This window comes from Thyridium curvatum (assembly GCF_004353045.1).
Source record: "Thyridium curvatum strain D216 chromosome Unknown NODE_163_length_18638_cov_84.631624, whole genome shotgun sequence".
NCBI classification, from domain to species: domain Eukaryota; kingdom Fungi; phylum Ascomycota; class Sordariomycetes; order Thyridiales; family Thyridiaceae; genus Thyridium; species Thyridium curvatum.
The window spans coordinates 2068-18638 of NW_022156918.1; the positions used below are offsets into that span (position 1 = coordinate 2068).

Here is a 16571-nt window from a genome sequence, read left to right on the forward strand (position 1 = left end):
ATAGGATAACTTAGAGCTAATAAGAAACTGTCTATAGCCTACTACCTATAAACTAATAGATAGATAGAATATCTAAATTAAATATTAGAAGTATATCTATATAACTATATTAACTATAATCAAGATAATTAAGTAGAGCTATTACTACTTATATAGTTTATATATAATAATATCCTTACTAAAATAATAAAGGTTTTACTATTCTTTATTAACTATAGCTAAAACCTAGAAGTATATTGATAACTATAAGATAAGATTAATATAGAATCTATAATTCTTAAGGTAGAATATCTTAAGAAACTGTATATATTCTTAAAAATAGAACTTAAGTTTATCTAAGAATAAGTCTACTATTACTATAATAGAAAAAGGATAAAGGGACTATCTTTCTTAGAGGGAGATATAGTCTACCTACTATAGAAAAATATTATTATAAAGCAATCTAACAATAAATTAGACTATAAGAAACTAGAACTCTTTAAAATTAAATAGAGAATTTTAATATCTAACTATAGGCTATTATTACTAAAGACAATATAAATTCACCTAATTTTTTATATTTCTCTACTAGAACTAGCCTCTCTAAGAGTGTAACTAAAGAAACTAGTAGAAGTAGAAGTAGAAGAAGAAGAGTATAAAGTTAAATAAATACTTAAGTAGAGAATATTAGATAGTAAGTACCTAGTTAAGTAGAAAGGCTATAATACTATAGAAAATATCTAGAAACCTATTAAGAACCTAATATATTATTAGCAGAAGCTTTAATAGTTCTACTAATAAAGTTAAGACTAGTAGAAAACTAACTACTATCTAAGCTAAAAGCACTCTAGTTAATAGAGAAAGGATCAATCTCTAGAGAGTAGGCATCCTTAGTAATATGCTCATCCTTCTTCTCTAGCTTCTCTAGAGATTATATTCTATAATAGAATAAGTCTATCCTATAATCTTTTAAGAATTACTCCTACCTATATAGGTAGGATAGATAATTTAAAATTGTCTATAGCTAGATCTATAAAATAAATATTTCTACTTTAGTATCTAATTTCTTCTTTAAAACCTTTTACTACTTAGCTAGTATATAGAACACTAAAAGAAAAGTTAAAAATAAGAATAAAACCAGAAAGTATAAGAACACCTATAAGAAGAAGCTATACTTATATTATTATAAGACTGATCTTAATAGATATAGTTATTATAATAAGACTTGTCTTCTACTATATAATATATCAGATTGTTCTTAAAGTAATAAGAATATAGCATTACTTTAACCCTATAAGTGTCTATATACATACTAAGTAAGATTTATTTAGAAGTTTTTAGGGATTTCTATTTCTTCATACAACTTAAGAACATATTATTAAAAGGATGCCAGAAGAATTAAGAGGAGAGTTTGATATCTATAGTAGAAGTTTTAGCTCTAGGTAGATAGGTCTTAAGAATAGCCTTAGGTCATTAGGACATCGACCTAGGAGAGGGACATTATATTATAGAATCAACTGCTATTACTATAGGATATAGCCCTAAGAGCAGTTAGCATGATAAGATAGGCAGAAATATACAGACTATTAGATTACTATAGATTATAGTGATCTATTATAAGGACTTACTATAGATTATAGTGATCTATTATGATCTATTGTCTATATATATAGATGTATATCTACTCTTAGATATCTACTCTAGATAGCTCTTTAGTATTTAAAGTATCTTATTTAATAAAGTACCTTTAAGTAAAGCTATCTTAGCTATAATTAACCACCAATACTTAGCAGCATCTATCACTTACTGCTTACATAAACCCACACACCTCTAGTCCTATAAAGTAGTCTTATCTCTTAGGATTAAGGATCATTATATAAAGTATGATCTACTTACTAAATAAGAGTATTTAATATATAACAATCCTTAATCCTAAGAGGTAAGACTACTTTATAGAACTAGAGATATATAGGTTTATATAAGTAGTAAGTAATAGATACTGCTAAGCAATAGTAGTTGATCATAACTAAGATAGCTTCACTTAAAGGTACTTTATTAAATAAGATACTTTAAATACTAAAGAGCGATCTAGGGTAGGTATCTAAGGGTGGACATACATCTGTATATATAGACTGCTAGATCATTCTGGATCACTGAGCTAGAGTGATGGATTACTTGCGATCAGTGAGGATCACTGATCGAGCGTGATCGCTTATCTTATCTATTCTGCTGGTCCTGACCGCCCGGGTCACCTGCCCCGCGGTACCATGCCTTGATTTCGTGACAAAGGCTTCAACTACTATTGATTCTTTTTTGGTTTAAAAGAGCAAGACTTGTACTAGAAAGTGATCCACCAAGTATCTTGCGATAAGAGAAAATAGACACGGAATGAGTTCCCTCAGAGGCGATGCTGAATCAAGGCAGACAACAGCACGCAAGACTTGCGATCCGTTTATGCGGTGGTGGCGGAAGGCTTGGGGAGGCCGAGCGAGGCCGAATAGCAAGCGCAACCGTTCTGGGCGGCGGGGAAGATCTTCTCGACATCGGCGCGCGAGCACTTCTCGAGGGTGCAAGGGGTGACCTCCGTGCCAAGGGTCTCGAAGACAGCGCACTGGCATTTCAGGTCGTCGAAGCCGGTGCAGCCATACTTGGGGTACAGAGCCTGGAAGCACTCGAGGGCGCAGGTAGGGACGGCGGCGACGGCGTTGGCGGCGCACGAAGTGGCGGGAAGAGTGGTGGTGACGGTGACGCGGGGACCGCGGGCGGTTCTGGTAGGGCCCTGGGTGACGCCGAGGCACGAGCAGGCGGCGGAGTAGGCGTCGGCATCCTTGCACGCGGCGGCGTAGGTGGGGATCACCGAGGTGGAGGCCGAGGTGGCCTGGCGGGCCTCGACGGCACGGGCAGTGACCTCGGGGACGCAGCCACCGTCAGAGGGGACTTGAGTGTAGACAGTGGAGGTACGGGTACTGCCATAGAGCCATTGACGTCAGCACATCAAGTTTACTTTCTCGGGGCGCGACTCGATACTTCAGGTGGAGGTCGAGTAAGGAAGCTTACCGGGTGGTGGTCGGGGTGACGGTCTTAGCCAGGAAGGCAGAGCAGTCGGCCGAGCGGGCAGTCAAGGCCGGGAGACCAGCACGGGTACCGGTGACCTGGCGGTTGCAGTTGTTGCCGGGGCAAGCACGGTTCTCAAGCACGTGGCCGAAGGCCAGGCTGGCGAGGGAGAGGACGACGGTGGCCTTCATATTGGATGAGAGAGATTGTCGAGAAGTGACTTGCGTTGCTTGTTTGTCCTGTGATGTTCGAGGTCGGTGGTGAGCAGACGAGGGCAATTCAGGATCAATCGAGGGTGGTGGCAGCTCGCAGTTATATAGACGGAACAAGGTTCATGCAACTTAATATATTGGAAGTGGGAGAGCCGCACCAACTGGGTCCAAGCAAAAAGAAGGTAGGCGGGAAGAGATCCTTGGATCGGAGACAACGCGGTATGCGCTGGCACTGATGCTGGTGGTTCCTGCCTAGCCACGGCATGACCAAGCTCAGCCGATAAGTACAATACAATCAGATGGGATTACTGGGTTCATCCCGAGAGAGAAAGAAAGGACTAGCTCGACTAGCCTCATGCGCAGTCTGTGGGTTCTGAGAGCGGAGACACGCCGTCCCCGGTGGACGACGGGGAAAGGTACAACCAGGCCAAGGACCACCATCGACTCGATCTCCCAGTCCGCTTACGGAGATGCAAACGCAAGCCACCTCGTCCCATTTACGTAAATCGCACGTCTTGGGGAAAAAGAGACAGGCTGGAGAGTCAGAGGAAGGCGTCGCTGCCGATCCGGACCTTGTCGGGAAAGGGAGTGTGGGTAGCTGAGATAGAGGTGTAAATAGGGTAGTCACTAGTTTGAATAAGCTATGCTCTTGTCTTGGTCGTGGTGGCGCATCTCTTTTTGCGGACAAAGACATGGAGCTGAACGATCGCAACATCAGGATGTTACCGCTTGGCTCTCAACGGGGCGGCGTGGGGGGGGAAGGGGGGCTGTTTGGGGAGTCAATTCGTCTCTCCGACGTCGCTGTGATCTCAATCAAGGTACCGATAGCCGAGGAAGAAGACGTTGGAGATCAGAAAGTCAAACAAAGTCTCGGGACGGGTGCACCATTCCTAACCATTGTCTCAGTAATCGGGCGGAACGACCCAGCGTGCCACTCAGCCCATTGCACAACTTGGATAGACGGTTAGTTTGAATTAGCTGAATCCACAGAGCAGTGCCCGGGACTGGATGCTGCCCAGGTGGCATGTGGGACAACTTTTTTTCCTTTCTTTAGCTAGGTACCTACTTCTCGCAGTCGTGCTGGGAGGACAAGATGGAGGCGGTGCTTTTCAGCTCTTTGGATCTCCTGAGGCTTCGTTCCCGTGAGGTGCCCGAGAATTTCCTTGACCAGCCGGACCCTAAGCGAGATGCCAAGATGGTTAAAGCACAATCAGCTATAAACATGCAGAGTCACATCGGTCGAATATAGGAAGAATTGACGGCGAAGGGAATAATCAGTCCGGCTCGAGGCAGAAGTGGAAAAAGGGACCCAATGGAATCGGGGTGGAGGATCAGATAATTTTTTTATCTGATCCACCCCAGCGACTCATCTAATCTAATCAATCAGCATCTGATGTGCTGAAAGACCAAGCTGACCCAGATTTCAAGCTTGGTATGGGGCCTGGTCAAGCTAGCCAGACGCCTTTTTCTTGCTCCCGCCTCTGAGAGACAGCCCCGGGCTCTATGGCGGAGACACTCCACCCTGCAGACGAGGGCCATCCCGGGATCACGTTGAGGCTAGCATCAGACTATTTGCGGGATTTTTTCATGCTTTCTTTGATGCTGTAGCGCAATGCGCACTATTGCTCTCGTCCTGCGTCAAGGGTAGTAACGAGGAATGCACCCCGGGCCAGATTTCACACCGTCACATCTGCCAGGTACTTCACTTCGCATGATGTCTTTTGTCTGCCCAGGATGGGACCTCTTCCGGTCTCGGGCCAGCCACTCGTGGGAGCAATAACAAGGAAAGGGGATCGACTAGCCCGAGAAAGAGACAGGGCGGGCAGGGGAAGAAAACCCGAGAAGGAAAGTGATAAGCCACCTGCAGGCAGCAAACTATCGGTTTCTTCGGATTTCGGCAGGAAGGTCAAGCCCACTCGCTGCCAAACTCCCAGCAACCCCGCATCAGTCCGGTCCTGTGCCCGGATCTGCTCACTTTTTAAAGCCTTTGTTTTGCCATGGGGACAGCTCGAGAAGCAGCTGCAAATGTAGGGCAGGAGAGATCTGAGTCTTCACCATTATCTGGCAGATGTCCCTCGGAGTCTATAGAATTACAGAGTCTGCACGACCCATCGCACCTTTCTTCAGGCCAGCCACTCTAGCTCTGACATAGCAGGTCGTTCTGTTTCTCTGCCGATCACCGTTCCCGTGGCCCAACCTTGCGGTCTCCTGTGGGCCACGAGCGAGACATCCTCACCCCATGTTCACCCGCCTAGCCATGGCTTGGCTTTCCCGTTAGGTCAGTCTAGTTTGTCGCCGCTGCAGAGAAAATCTCATTTTCGTCCTTTTGCTCTCAAGTGGGAGGATGTTGCCAAGCTACCCATAGCAAACTCAGCCCAACCCAACCAAGCCGAACAGCCGGAATCCCACGGAACACGGTTGGTTCAGGCACGCAGGCACCAAGATTACATGACTCCAAATCACAACGGCAAGCGACCATTATAACAATGGTACCTTACACGCTAAGTACCCACGCGCTGAGTCTGTGACGCTACCGTGGTTGGAACGGTCGGCATGGTGGGAAAGCTCTACCTTTACGTCACAATGGTTGTCTCGTTTGCATCTTTGCCTGTGATTAGAATGAGCCGCCATCGCTGGTACACAGGCCAGAACTGCCACGGCACATAACGTACCTACCTACCTAATGTGCTTTTGGTGTGCCACACCAGAATCAAGGATCTTATCTTCCCGATCTTATCAATCAGGGCTTCTCTGGTCCAGTCGTCGCGCCCATGTACCCTTCCCACCCTCCAAGGACAGACTATTGGACCCACGAGGCGAGACAGCGCAGAAGCTCTGTTTAGACTACTCTTCTTCGCTTAGCGTATCGTATCGGTGAAGCTGGTAGAGCTCAGACCACGCTTGATCCTTCGCTTAGCTTCAGATCGGCACTGGTGATGTCAGGACTTACTGTATTCTCGTTTACGACACCCCAAACTTGACACATACGAGCACGCCCAGAACCTTTATGGCCGAGACCGCTAAGATTCTCAGGGAATCATGGCAGAAAGTTTTGAGATTTGGAAGAGATGTCGACTTAGGGTCGTCATGCATAACTTGAGGCCTCTAGACTAGCAACCTTGATGTCAAAGCATAGCAAGCTCGAGCTCTATTGCTTTCTCAATCCAGTCTACGATATCCAACTCTGACTAGCTGTAGGGGTAGACCAACATCGAGGTTGCTTGAAAAGTTCTGGTGATAGCCAGGTTCTGGTGATAGCCAGGTTAGAGCTTGGAACCCCATGATGTCTTATTTTCTATTGTTTACTAACCATGAATCAGATTCAAACAATCAAGACAGCAAACGCCGCAGTACCTCAACCTTCCAATTCTGTGTCTATGGCAATGACGCACCATTCGGTTGTTGCTTCTGCTGCTCATGCAGGTCCTGCTGTATGCCCCTGACTGTCCGCTCGTATACGTCCTCCGCGTGCTTGCGCGCATCGTGCTTAAACACCCAGTCCTCCCGCGGAAACTTGATGCTCTCCGGGTTCTTTTTCACGGCCTCCCAATCCGTCTTGTGCCACATATCGCGCGTCGACTCGCCCGTCTTTTGGACCTTTTTGACCCTCTCGTACCGTATCCGCTCGTGCGCGCGGACTGCCGTCGGCACTTCGGCAGGCCCGCCCCCGAGCCGCAGGCACGTCGCGATGTCTACGCCGTCCTCGAGCGCCTGCGTCGCGCCCTGGGCCGACGTGGGCAGGAACGGGTGGGCCGAATCGCCGAGCAGCAGGATGCGCGCGTGCTTGCTCACCCATGTGGGCAGAGGATCGCGATAGACGAGCTTCCAATCGACGAGGGAGGACTCGGGAGTCTTGGAGATGATGCGCGCGACCATCGGGTCCCAGCCCTTGACAGCGTCGATGGCCTCGGAGAGTTTGCCGGGGAAGCTCCATGACTCGTCGATATTGTGGTCATCTGGGTGGGTGAGGACCCAGCAGCAGTCGGAGCCGTTCTTGATGGTGCTGAAGAGGAAGTGCATGTTGGGGCCGATCCAGCCGTTGAAGGTGTCACCCTTGTTGCAGAAGTGTGCCGTTTCGGGGTCAGCGACCATGTCCTTGTTGGAGAACCTGTGATGTGTGTGCATGATGAGCATAATGGCACTAGTTGCAAGACACTGTGTGACCGTGTGCCAGACGTACCATGCCCGCCAGATAGCATAACCGCTGCTCTTTGGTTTGTCCTCATAGCCCAGTACGATCTGTCTCGCTTTTGAGCGAACACCGTCTGACGCGATCACGACGTCTGCCTCGATCTGTCGAGTGATCGAAATTAGCCGATCTCGTATATCTCCGAAGGCGATGATCAGCAGAAGCACTCACCCTCCTGCCATCAGCAAGCACAATCCCGGCCTTGGCCTCGTCCTCAAAGTACTCCTCTATCCGGTTCCCCAGGTGGATCGGTATTCCCAGGTCCGTCCGCGCATACTCGAATACAACCTCATGCAGCTCTCCTCTGTGGCCATTGACTGTCGGCGCGTCGGCGCTGTACTCATTGGCCAGCTGGTGATACGCCACCTCGCCCGTGTCGTACTTGCGGATGTTGAACCCTTTGTGCGCGATGCTCAGTGGCCTCATGCGCCGCGTCACTTCTCCAGCGCCCCAGCGGGCAAAGATGCGGCCCGCGTTGGGCATGAAGGAGATGATGTCGCCGAGAGTTTTGAGCTCGGGGAAGGCTTCGTAGATCTCGACGTCGTGGCCCTGGCGGTGGCACTCAATGGCGGCGCCGAGACCGCCGAAGCCGGCGCCGACGACGATGACCTTGATGCCAGTCGGGGCCATGCGGTCTGCCGCGATGGCGTCGCTGGGGCTGATGCTTCCCATCGTGGAGAGGGTGCGCTTCCTCAGAGGCACGAATGCTCCAGGTTAGAGAAGCAAAGAGAAAGGCTAAAATAGAGGCAAACGAGGACTCCAGCCTTGGACGGTTGTTGATGAGAGGACAACGACAGAGACTGGGGGGGAGATACGAGGTCTTTTCTATTCCCCAACATCGATTCTGAATCTCCAATTCCATACATGCAATTGTCTATCTTCTCATTGGCAAATCCCCCTCCCGATTCACGTCAATGGTCTTTGCAGGCAATCCGGGGTGCGGAGTAACTCGACCGACAGGGCGTCTTGACTTTGGGGTATCGGAAGGATTCGAGCGAAGCTGCGGGGTAAAACCGAACCACACTGGCAGGCTCACCATTCCGAAGAGTTAGCATTACATTGCTAACAGCGGCTACCCTGGCACGCACAGGATAATCTTTGGACCCTGCAGGTCTGGCCGGTCTGGAATGCCAAAGAAGTGGCGCAGAATTGCATTGCACATGGCCAGTTGTAAACGGGAGCATGGTCCCTAGATCGCGTCTGTAGTGCTTCTCCTCACACGGCGCATAATCCGTTGCTGATTTGACAAAAGACGTTGCGAACAACTTGATGTTCTGAGGTTTCAGCTGAGTACAAGTACCAGTACGATTACATTACGCTCGGTCCGCCTTGAACCGATCCGTAGGATGGACCAGACCGAAGATTCTTCCCGACACACTTCGGACAGAGATTTGGTGCTGACATCACCATCCGTATCTTCAATGTTTTGCGTGTGCTGTTTGGCTCGCGACCCCGATTTGCTACGGCGTTCGTCGACTCTTCCCTTCTTCTTCCCGATATGGATTGCGTAGACACTCAGAGTCCGACCTCCCCCAAAAGGACAGTCTGGCGCTCGAAGCTTGCAAGAAGAACGAACGCCGCTGCTGGCACCTGCGGCGCTGGCACAGGATGTCGCTTCCTCCGACCAGCCGTGAAGATTGAGTTCCCTTCTACTGACCCGATGAGCCGTTTCATCCCAGATCCACTGTCCTTGAGGCACTTTCTGTGGCCCGCGCGACCAACTTGTCCACCAAGCGGCGCACACCCTCTCTTCTCGCTGAGTCGCTCTGATCCCTCTCGTCCGGCAAAAAGATCTTGATTCTGCCCTCTGACAGCACAAACCCGCCACACGCTACCCGCGCAATATGCACCGCAGGGTGCCAAATGTCAAGGGCTATATGGTGCTTCACGTACGCCGCCAGTGCCGCTGTGAAAGGCTCATCATCCTTGTCAGCGGGCAGAGCCTCTCCTGCCGCGACAAACCGCCGTAGTCCCTTGCCTGGTATGATGATGTCGATTGTCTTGATCCCAAGCTCTTCCTTGTCCTCGGCACTGGCTGTCTCCTCGTCTGTTGCCCTGGCTCGGTTCTCCGCCGCCAGATTCCGGAAGCCCAGTGTGATGACTGCGTCCTTTGCCAACGGTCCAGATGACGAGACACCCACATCTTGTATCCAGCCCTCCCAACTCTGTATGAGATCTCGCGAGGATAGGCGCAACGAAGAGACGCGACAGTCGAATGTGCTGCAGAGAAAGTTGATGACGATTGCCTTGAGAGGTGCTGGCATTCGCAGTAGCAACAGTGATAATTGGACGGACTTGTCGTCGCCGTCTTGATCGTGGCTCTCTGCGGAAGGGAGCAGCAGCGCCGTGCTCGTCGCATTCTCGTACTGCAAAGCCAGGGAGAGACCCTTTCTGCCACTGCCACTACCACTGCCCGTGAGCCCATCGACGGACACCCACTCTATGAGAACTGTCTCGAGAGCGCCCGCGCTGCCCATTGTCGAATCCCCGCCGTCCAGGCCAACCTCGACGCCTCGGACGACATCGCCGACAAGTGTATCGCGTAGGCGACCCGAAAGGGTCCGTAGGCGGCCGGGCGTCAATGATTCGGCACCTATGTAGAGCGGTGATATGCGATGGAGGGAGAAAGTGGTGTTGAAGAAAGGAATCTCGTCTTGGGAGGAGACTTCGCCAGCGTCGTTGTCGGTGCCGGTGGAGGGGGGAGCCTGGGGGGAGGATGCCCGGGGTCGCGTTCGGCGGGACATAGTCGTGCTCGAGAGTGCTGAAGATGGAGGTCCAGGATAGAGAGATAGCTCAGGTCTGGCTACAGGTTGAGCAGAACTCCATTGTGGCCGCAGAATTTGGAACGACGCGTTGGGAGACGCGATGCGGTGACGGTGCGCTGACCAAGTTCACACTGTTTTTACGCACGGTGCGGCTGCAACCCCGTCCCCACTACAGGTACCTAACTACAAGCAAGTACATAAGTCGGAGGCCCACATCTTGGACCACCCCCCCCCCCGGGCCACCTCTGGACCATCAAAATCGCCAATATTCAGAAGTTGTTATTTAATTATAGAAGAATACTTATAACTTATAAGTTTTATTATTAAATAGCTTATTACTTATAGTATTTTTAAAAAGTACTAAAAAAAGTCTAATTATTATATAGAGACTAAAATCTTAAAAATAAAAACTTTTTTTATTTTTAATACTTTTACTAAGAAATTATATAGAAAAGTATTAAGAGCCTTTTTTAAAATATCTTATTAAGAAAAGTTAATAAAAATATTTTAAAAATTTATTTTATCTAATTATATAAGTTATTTATAGAGTAAATTATTAGATTATTTCTATATAATTTATATTAATAAGACTTTTAAAAAGCTAAAATTTACTAGTAAAAATAAAATAAAAAGTAAATAAAAGTACTAAAAATAATAATATCTTTATAATAGAATTAGACATAATTTTATCCTCTATATATAATTATATTTAATTTATAAGGAATTTATTGATACTATTTTTAATTTTATAACTATTTTATCTATTAAGATAGTAATGTTATAGGGTCAGGGTTTAATATGGGAAAAGTCCACTTTTAGGTGGTCCGGAGGGGGGGTGGTCCAAGATGTGGGCCTCCGACTTACACCACCATCATCCCAAGGATAATCGCCTTGAGCTCCACCCACAACGTCAAGAGTGTGTCTGAAGAGGCCTTGCCAGTACCTCCCCTCGGTTTTGTTTCTCCTTGCCCCTCGCGAGGCCTACTATGGTCAGGTTTGGATAAAAATGAACCATCAGATGCCTTACTCAAGCCCTTGTAGTCACTCCAGAGTCTCCCTCTGCCCTCGTGTACTTTGCGGGCTGTGGTTCAGGTCCAATATCTCCCTAACCTGTCACAGGCCGGCTTGACGACTTGCCCCCTCGCGCCTCTAGCAAGTGAACAATATGCTCGCTGACCCGACATGTTGCCAGATCAAACGGCGTGATCTTCCCAGACTGATTCACATCTGCCCCTCGCCGAAGTAAGGATGAAACCACTTCTTCGTTGCCTCGCTGCAGAGCCAGCAACAGCGGTGTCCGCTCCTGCTTGTCCGCCAAGTTCGGATCAGCTCCGTGCCTCAGCGCCATGTCCACGATATTCCGTTGCGACGAGTCGATCGCGTGCGTGAGAAGGGCGGGCTGTCCCGAGACTTGGCTTGATATTTGGTTCGGATTCGCTCCCTGCCTCAGCAAAAGCTCGGCGATGTCGAGCCTGGCACTACCCGAGGAAGAAGATGGGCCGTTCCAGACTCGAAACAAGGACTGCTCCAGCGCCGCCAAATCCATGTGTTTCGCGCCGCCTCGTGGCCCCCTGCGGAGGAGCAACTCGGCCAGCGCCTCCCTGCTTGTGGGCGGAACTTTGCTGTCGCTCAGCGCAGCCATAAGGGGCGGGACGCCGTAGATATCAGCCGTGTTGGGATCCGCTCCGCGCTCGAGCAGCGCCTGTGCCAGCGCGCAATCACCACCCTTTACGGCCGTGGCCAAAATGGGGTTGCCGGAGACGTCGCGTGCATTAGGGCTGGCGCCCAGCGCAAGCAGCTCGTGCACAAAGGCACTACGCTCCTGTTGAAGGGCCAATTACAAGAGCGGTGCGCCGTTGGAGTCTTTCGAGTCGGGCCTCGCGCCGTGGTGGAGGAGGACGCGAACGACCTCCTCACAGTCTGGACGGTTCTTGCGCTTCTCCAATGCAAGTACGACTGCAGGGCGGCCGAGCAGGTCTTTGGCGCGAGCGTCAGCCCCGCGCTGCAGGAGCAGTTCGATCCATTCATGTTCCGTATCGCCAATGACAAGGTTGATGAAGCATGGCTGACCCCATTCGTCCCTCTGGGTGGCGGCGGCGGCGCCGTGCTTCAGCAGGAAGTCAAGGGTCGTCTTATCATGAACATCGACTGCGTGAAACAGCGGCGGCTTACCCTTTCTTCCAGAGTTGCAAACCTTATGATCGGCTCCAGCGTCGAGAAGAGCTTGGGCAATGTCCTGATGACCTATAAAAATGGCGCAGATGAGAGCTGTCTTGCCCTCCTCGTTGTGTCCATTGATGTTGACCCCTTGTGTGAGCAAGGACCTCACTTGAGATAGATTGCCGAGCGTGGCGGCATGACAGAGCGGTACGACCAGGGGTTCTAGTCTGTTCCACAGCGTGGCAGTAGCAGCTTTGAGGGGACGGACCAGGGAGTCGAGAAAACCGCTAGAAGACTTGCTTTTTTCATCGTCGGCGACATTGCTTCCACCGCTCATGTCCTGTGCTCTTGCTTTCTCGGCCCCTGAGGTCGTTGCAGCAGATGAAGTCAACACTTGAAAAAAGGGAGGTGGTTCTTCATATGCCGGGGGTGTGTCGGTATCGAGTACCACGGTTGACCCTGTAGTTTCCCGGCATACATATGCCACTCGCACCGAAAGCAACTTTGCGTCTTCAGAACCAAGTTCTGCTTCTTGAGCTTGGAAGGAAGAACTAGGCCGAACGGGATCAGCCACTGACCTGAAACTCAAGCCATAGGGTTCAAGAACAGGGGTTGGGGCCTCACATCGAAACTAGCTTTGCTAGAAATACAAGAAACTTGGCGATGACATCTGAGAATGCTTCATATTGAGATATACCAGGTGTCTTTATTGTACGGGTTGATGTAGCTGTTCCCAGCTTCGAAAGCTACTTGATCAAATTGACGAGAGAATCATCGCACTCTGGCAACTGTGTCAAGATCGCAGATCGCACCTCGGGATGGATGACAGACGTATCACACAGCCGTCTCTGCAGTTCCTCGGCTTTCTTTCCTACCCTAGCCTTTGTAGCTTTTCCAATGTAAGGCGAAACTTTTGCGCTTGTATTTGGTTGGCTAGTGTGCCTCGGCTTAACAGGATGATTATCTCGCCTGCTGTTGATGATGCTCGACCGGCCAAGCTAGAGCAAGGGGTCGATCTCAGGCGGGACACCCATATTTCACAACGTTTGAAGTCTCCAGTCAGATAATGGAAAGGGTTTGAAAGTCCAGTATGTCCGAGCTTGCAGCTTGATGGTGAATATCCCCTGTACATGTGCTTAGTGAGGAACTTAAAAATGCATGGTGGTCGTTTGGGATTTATACGCTTTGTGTTCTACTAGCGGGCATTGATATTGCCATCAGCTTGCGCATGGGCTGATACGTTCAATGTCAGCTCTACAGGGGGCTAGACTCGCCAAAGATCAGCACGACCATAGCCATCCTGAGTTCTGGGGGTCCACGCATGTCTGTTGAGTTGGGTTTAAGCAGCATGATCATGAGCTGGGCGTAGTCTTTTGAGTATGTGCAGTGATCGCATCGTGTGACCCTCCTCAAGTGCTGGATAGAAATGAGCCCGTGTTGACCCTCCAATTAATTTTGACATTCAATGTTTGGCTGACATCCCCATCTACAGTTGCACCACAGTGTGCTCCTTGTCATCATACACATCATGCCTTACATTCACCTCACCTGAATAGATAACGAATATTCGCCCAGCTTGCTGACTTTCTGAACTTGAGAGCTGACTGGAAGCTGCCGGAAAGCTGTGCTGAACCCTGACTAAAGCAATACAATGCCAATGTGGCCGCAGTTTTGCGAAAGGAAGAGGCTTGGTTTCACCTATTCATGGTAGCCAATTATGGTTAGGTAGCAGCCCCCCAAGAATAGAGAGTACCATAGACTACCTGTGCAACTGCGAATTAAGGAGGCACTGGGGCCGCTGCAAGAAGCCCGATCAAAGCGTGACGCCAGCTTCAGAGTGTAAACTTGGATCCTCCAGCGAGCAGTGCCACGCCACAGAAAATGGTGAACTGACCGAGAAACTCATTTTTTGTTGCCGAACCTGGCCACTGAGCAATGCAAAAGAGATGGTCACGACGACCGAGACAAGATTCTTTCAAACACATTTATTATGATGTTGGACTCAACCCGTGCAGATCAGCTTCATTACGCATGATCATACGAAGAAAATAAATAGCAAGTAGACGCAATTAAAAAGAGCTACCGAGCTCTAACAGGTGGATCTACATGCTGTCGGTGGGCAATAGCCGTGAGCACAGTCGAAGCTACAAAGACCGAGATAACTGTCAGGTTCACCATCCAGGGGGCATCCTGCCGGCGCTACCTCCGGGCTCGAGACTGGTGTACCATAAGAAGTACAAAGGCAAGGGCCTGGTGGACAGTACCCGTGGTTGCAAGCAAAATCACAAAGACCTAAGAAGTTGCCGGATTGGCCTGGAGCGACGGTGCCTCCATTGCATGTCCCTGTCGTCTGGCTTGGTGGTGCCGAAGAGCTTGTTTGTGTGACCTTTGATGTGGTCGGGGACGTTGTAATGGTGGTAGTCGGACCAGCGGAGGTCATTGTCGTTGTCGGCGAGCTGATGCCCCCGCCATTGGCAGTTGTAGTCGCTGTTGAACCTCCAGTTGCTGTGCCCAAGGACGGCTTGGCCTCGCACGTCGTGACATGCAAGCCGGCGGTGAGTGATGCGAGACCATCAGTTCCTAGCGGGTCTGAGAAGCCGTCTGGTACGGTGCCGACGTATGCATTGAAATTGTAGATGCCGCAGATGCAGGTTTCCGAGATGTCCTTGAGAGATGTCGAGCTCATGACCACCTGAGAATTCCGCCTGAGCGAGAATGTCTGTTTCCCCGTTCCCATACGCACCTGGAATGCGGAAGCACCAGCTGGGGCATCGAAAGTCTGCGAGTTCTGGCCTGAGGTGACAGTGACTGTACCAGGGGACGTAAGGAGTGACACAACGAAGACTGCATCTTGCATGGTCTGGTATCCGTTAGGCCTGCCTTCGAAATAATTCCCGCTGTCATTATTGGCAGGGACCATGGTCGTGTCAGTCGCATCACAATTTAGCCCTGCTAAGGTTGGGCGATACCAGTAGACGAGCTGGTCGGATCTGATGTAACTGTTCACAGAAGTCGCTCCATCATGGTACGCGGCAATGAACGGCTTTGCCATGTCTAGCCACCCGTCATGGGGCATGTCGTTGGTCCACTTTGAGTTTCCATCGTCGTAATGTTTCGATGACAAAGGTCCAATGTAGTGAGATTCGCCATAGTCATTCCAAGTGATGATCTCGAGGTACTGGGGCCCATCCGATAGGATCTCGTTCCACCGATTCCACCACAGCAGATCTCCAGGGAAGACCCAGTTCTTACTATAAGGGACTTCAGGCCCAAAGTGTGTGCTGAACCAGGGCGAAACCGGAGCAATGTACGGTTTTGATCCTAGCCACGATCGATACCTGTTATCGCCATCTCTGACTGTGACATTAGCTCCAGCTGTGGGAGCTTTGTTGTTGCCGTTGTTGTCCCAGGCCATCCAGTTGAGAGCACCGTCAATATTCGCGGAATTAGATGTCTGGTCGGGGTGAAGGTTTGGAGCCCAGAAGACATCGATACCAGCCGCTGATCTCATAGCAGCAATATCAAGACCATCACCTGCAAAGGACGACGCGAACACCTTGTTGTTCACCTTGAGCTGTCCAGGCAGCGATCCATACTGGGCAATCTTCTGTCCCACGGCAGCAGCATCCGACGAGGCATGGTACCAATTGAAGTCAAAGGAAATGAAGACACTCATGCCATTGTTCGCTGCTGACTGGTAGGCATAGCCAAGTTGTGTGTCTGTGTACGAGTCGACGCCGATGTTAAGAGCAAAAGCATCAATGCCCAACGACTTTGCCCGTTGCATATCAGCATCATAGTCTGCTGCACTGGTTCTGTCACCGACAATACCAATCTGTGACCCCAAGGTCAGTGCTGCGGTCTGATGTCATGAGAATAGTGTTGCATACCATGAAGTGACAAAAGACCAGCCTGCCAGTTGCTGCTTTGGCATTTTTATCCTCTGTGTGAACCTCGACAGTACTACTGGATGCAGGCACGGCTTGTGTTAATGAAGCCGCCAGGAGGCAGGCCTTGGCAATGAGACGAAACCGCATAATGATGGATCAGCGCAATACTTGACTGATCAATCAAGCTGGATGAAGAGCTTGAGACATAACTTCACGCTTCTATATAACTGTTTCAACGGAACCACGGCAAGGCCAAAAAAAGGTAAGTGGTGGCACCATTGGGGAGAGGGGGGGGGGGGGGGGGGGGCAAAATAAAACCCAA

The 16571-nt window shown here is 49.8% G+C and overlaps 4 protein-coding genes across 4 annotated transcripts; all 4 read right to left on the minus strand.

Annotated features, from left to right (window-relative positions):
* Positions 1–2431: 2431 nt before the first annotated feature.
* Positions 2432–3224, minus strand: E0L32_012369 (uncharacterized protein; the record flags this gene model as incomplete). The annotated part of the gene is made up of 2 exons (XM_031135203.1): positions 2432–2945; positions 3037–3224. 2 exons carry the CDS (start codon positions 3222–3224, stop codon positions 2432–2434), a joined length of 702 nt encoding a protein of 233 aa, XP_030998506.1.
* Positions 3225–6620: 3396 nt separating this feature from the next.
* On the minus strand, positions 6621–8106 carry E0L32_012370 (uncharacterized protein; the record flags this gene model as incomplete). The annotated part of the gene is made up of 3 exons (XM_031135204.1): positions 6621–7353; positions 7426–7538; positions 7606–8106. 3 exons carry the CDS (start codon positions 8104–8106, stop codon positions 6621–6623), a joined length of 1347 nt encoding a protein of 448 aa, XP_030998507.1.
* Positions 8107–9104: 998 nt separating this feature from the next.
* E0L32_012371 (uncharacterized protein) lies at positions 9105–10178 on the minus strand (the record flags this gene model as incomplete). The annotated part of the gene is made up of 1 exon (XM_031135205.1): positions 9105–10178. The coding sequence occupies one exon, from the start codon at positions 10176–10178 to the stop codon at positions 9105–9107; it is 1074 nt and encodes a 357-aa protein (XP_030998508.1).
* A 1126-nt stretch (positions 10179–11304) lies between these two features.
* Positions 11305–16396, minus strand: E0L32_012372 (uncharacterized protein; the record flags this gene model as incomplete). Its single annotated transcript, XM_031135206.1, has 5 exons — positions 11305–11977; positions 12041–12937; positions 13618–13684; positions 14652–16194; positions 16250–16396. The coding sequence occupies 5 exons, from the start codon at positions 16394–16396 to the stop codon at positions 11305–11307; spliced, it is 3327 nt and encodes a 1108-aa protein (XP_030998509.1).
* Positions 16397–16571: the final 175 nt, after the last annotated feature.